General features: G+C 40.3%; 1 protein-coding gene across 1 annotated transcript in view; it reads left to right on the plus strand.

The window, feature by feature from the left end:
- Positions 1–4,418, plus strand: part of LOC101846440 (isobutyryl-CoA dehydrogenase, mitochondrial) — a gene marked incomplete in the record, with an annotated part of 26,236 nt that overhangs the window by 5,783 nt on the left and 16,035 nt on the right. The window contains 2 exon segments of the mRNA XM_013085799.2: positions 1,833–1,933; positions 2,543–2,712. Coding sequence (XP_012941253.1) covers positions 1,833–1,933; positions 2,543–2,712 — 271 coding nt within the window.

Consider the following 4,418-nt stretch of genomic DNA (forward strand, 5'->3'; position numbering starts at 1 on the left):
ACCATAGATATGGGGTACATAGAAACGGAACCAATAAATTTGCAAAAAGATATTATTAATCCGCATACAGGAAAAAGAGGCTAAAACAACATCTGGACATGGATGGCTGGTGCCTCTATAAATAAATCATTGATGGTCAGGTCAGGTTAATCATCAATGTTGTTATGTTTCCTTTTCTGCACTGAATGGATGTGCTGCTGAAAAAGAACAATGGGATTTCCTAGGCTTTGTTCTTGTCCCCTTACCTTGATAGTTCACTGTAGAAACTTGACAAGATGTCAGTTTGTTAACTAATGCAAGACTGTTTTTAATTTGTTCTCACACACACCTTTATATACGCAAGACTCATGGGCTTAAGGTAGTCCTGTTAGTTATTGCTGTTATACTATTAGTGAGCACAGGTGTACTGTGTCATGCCACTAAGTCATTACATTCCTTCCTTCCCAGTGTAGTACTATGATGTTCTGTACTAAGTAGAAAGTTAGAAATTGAATTAAAATGACAGAGTTGGGAAATCTTGCTGGTAACTGAATGTGACCAGAGTGGGCCAAAGTGTTCAAATTTTTCACAGGTAGAGATAATAATAGTAGGGCCTACTGTCTTTGATTTTGCGAAGGTTTATGGTGACACTTTAACAAGGGAATCCAGCCTCTTGTTAACTGATGATGTGAGCAGTGTCATGAAAGCAGCTTTGGGTGGAATGATTGAGACTTTCTTTGAGCACCCCTTGATGTCTAGTGTGAGGAACTTATCACTGGTATCAATGATAATATAGTCACCTAAGTTATGGACCTGAGACATAACCTGCATAAGACAAGTTTGTGGATATATGTAGGCAGATTGTTGTCATTGGAACTTACTGGAGGATGCACCCACTGAGCACATTGTGCATTGGAGATGTTTAAGAAATGTAGAGTCTGGTTCAGTGGTCTGTGTGTCAAGCAGCTAAAGACATTCCTATGGAAGGCTGAGTGTTGAGTGATAAACAAGCTCAACTGCAGATCAGTGCTGCTGACTGAAGTTGTCTTTAGGCCGCCATTCCCAAAAAGGGGATATTAACATGTTCTCATGCACAGTAGGATTGCATATGGGCTGATTTATCAATGTCATGCTCATCATACTTTGCTGAAACAGCATAGGGGAAACTGCTGCTTTTTCTTTCCTCACCCTTGCTATTGTCATTTTCTTCCACTTCTTTTGTATGTTTGTCACTCTCTTGTGAACTGCTATTTCCAGGGTGCCTTGATAATCGAAGCAGACTTTGTGCTGTTGAGGCTAGAGAGGTGAGCAGAGTACGCCTGATTCCCCCTTTGGACTTCTCTGTTGACATCCACCCCTTGGCGCTCATATGACCTTATGCAGTTGCGAGCGCAGTAAAATTTTACTAAATTAAAACTAAAACAATCCCAGAGGAGAAAGTCTATTTGATCCAATATCTCTGTACTGACGTCTGTGGTGTAGTGGTTAGCCCCTATGCTGTTGCATGCACAAGACTTCAGTACAGTTACCAAGCTGGGAGAAAATTTTTATGGAGTCTCTGGGTCTTTCCAATGTGATGTTGTTTCCCTCTCAGCCCGGGTTGGTCCTGACAGGCAGGGTCAGAGCCCACCCCCCAAATGATCTAAACTGTATCAGTAAAAACACACATAAAAAAAAATAAATCAGTCTTCGTACTTCCGACTCGCTCAAAGTTGGCCTTTTTAGATAGGGTCGAAGCAATTCGCCTCCTAAATTGTGTCTACTGGGGTGTAAGACCGTGCAATTATTATTAATGAATCAGGAAAAGCAGCAAGAGTTTTTCTGAGAGGTCAATGGTTATTTTCTGATTTCAGTGTCCCATGGTTTGAACGAAGAACAAGTGCAGATTCAGCAAATGGCACTGGATTTTGCTAAAAATGAAATGGCACCAAACATGCAGAAGTGGGATGAAGAGGTAAATGTTGATTAAACTTACGAACCGTTGAAATTGTCTTAGACGGCCGCCCATTATAGAGGAGAAAAGTGATCATCTTAGGTGGCCATCTTACACAGTGTCATTACAGTATAAAAAATATGCAAGGGAGGAAATGGGAAGTGGCGGTGCGTACGGGTGATTGTGTAATACAGGTGGCCGTTGGAGCAGGTTCAACTGTATTTGTCGCCCTGTGTTGTGAGCTATTACCATTTGAACAGATCTCTTTTGACACTAATAAAACAACAATGTGGCAATTTTCATATTAACAGAATTATGGTATTTTAATGTTTACTTGGCAGTAACATACTGATTGGGGGGTTGGTGGGTGGGTGGGGGTGGGGGGAGGTTAAAATAAGCAACAAAGTTTTACTTACTGCTGGAAATCGCCAAATAATCCTTTTTAAGCACTAACAACATAACATAAACAAACCCACTAATATACCAGAGATATAGTTATGGCAGTCTCTTATTGTCTATAGGAAGAAATCCCTCAACATACCAACATTGCGTCAATGCAATGGCAGTGTAATAACAATGTAACAGGGACATACCAACAACATAATAATGGTAGTTTGTGATCGTCTATAGGAAATCTTCCCCGTTGAGACCATGCGGAAGGCAGCTTCTCTGGGGTTTGGGGCGGTGTACTGTGATGAGGCATTTGGTGGTACGGGACTCAGTCGCCTGGATGCCTCGGTCATCTTTGAAGCCCTGGCTACTGGCTGTTGCAGCACCACCGCTTATATCAGCATTCATAAGTAAGTCCTGAACTGCTGTCTGTGTTTGTATGTGTATGTGTGCGTGTGTCCGTACGTGTGTGCGTTCGTGTGAGTGTATGCGTGCGTGGGCATGTGCGTGTGCGGTTTGTGTGTGTGCGGTTGCGCGCACGTATGTGTGTTTCTGTGTCCATGATTGATTGACTGCCTCAACTACTCTTTTGATATAGTAGTTTTGGAGTAGCAGCGTAGATGAAAAGAGTAATCCTGTTATGATGCTGGAAGTGAATGTTTTCACACCATGATAAGAAGAAAAAAGAGTATTCTTCTTAAAGTAAACTTAATAGGTTAAAGTTATTTTTTGGTTTCACATCCTATGAAATGCACATTAAAAAAAAATCTCCTGTTTGAACTTCACTGTTTAGTCATTTTTTGTCATCTCCATTCCCCAAGCGCTTTAGTCATTTTTAAGTTTAGAGAGACTTAAAGAAAAAGAGAGCACTGAAATCAGAGCCATGACTTAAGCACTTGCTATTTTTCAATTAAAAAAACTAGGAAGAAAATAACAAAATAGAAAAAAAAATATAATAAGTAGATGCCCTCTGATATCTATATTCGAATAACATGTTTATCTGGAAACCTCCAGGGACTGACTTAAGCAATTATGGAACAACTCAGACAATATGATCAATTAGGTGGGCCCATATGGTGAATTTCAAAGAACACCCTCTGTGGTCTTTAAAATAAGAGTTTTACGGCTCTTGCTGCATTCCCTTAGAAGAGAGGTGGCGAGTGCTGATAACTTCTTCTTCTTCTTCTTCTCGATCGCATTACACTTGAAGTTCGGTATCTGCAAGGAGTTTAGAACTAATGGAGCCTCCTCTCTCTCTTCGCGGCGCCACCATCAGTACGCCGTGGTGGGGATCAAATATGGCCGCCGAGTGTGGGCTAAATCTCGAACTGTGGCGTTTCTTTTTATAGAATCTTATCGGGCTGGGCCACGTTGTGGGGTGGGCGGGGTGGGGGAATGCACGCAAGGAAGAGGGGATGGGGCAGGGATGAAAGAGGAGGGGCGGGCCTTGGGAAGGGACGAAGGAGAATGGGGAAAATTAAATAAAAGAGAGAGAGAGAGAAAGAAAAAGAGAGTGAGAGAGAAAGAGACAGACAGACAGACGGAGAGACAGACAGAGAGAGAGAAGAGAGAGAGAGATTGTGATCAACTGACGGGCTGACGGATAATGACAGGGAGAAAAAAAAAAAAAATTCTGTGTGTGATACAGATTCTTTAAGAGTTTTATGTTATAATCTAGTTTAAAAATCAGAAAGATGTGTAAAATAAGAAAACTTCTCCAAGTAACATAAAATTATCAAACATACCAAATTATAAAGATAATCTTTCAAGATGCCAAAATATTTAATTATTAGAAATGGATTTTTTTTTAAAAATATATTTTAAAACTGAATTTAAGATATTATGATTGCATGATTCTAGGCGTGTGCCATAACTAACTTTATGTGTAAGGAATAGCGAACAATACAGAGGGTCGATGCCAGCTTTATCTGATTGCTAACAGTATGTCTTGGTCTATAAATAATAATATCATTGATTACAATAATTTTGTTTCCTGGTTTTCACAAAGTGGAGCGCACAATGATTTCAAATATATATATAAAAAAGAGATAACAGCACCTTTGGAGGTGTGATCGCATGCATGAGCGTGGATGACCTTTGAAGGTTTTCTTTTTTT

Source organism: Aplysia californica, unplaced genomic scaffold (assembly GCF_000002075.1).
Source record: "Aplysia californica isolate F4 #8 unplaced genomic scaffold, AplCal3.0 scaffold00408, whole genome shotgun sequence".
NCBI lineage: Eukaryota > Metazoa > Mollusca > Gastropoda > Aplysiida > Aplysiidae > Aplysia > Aplysia californica.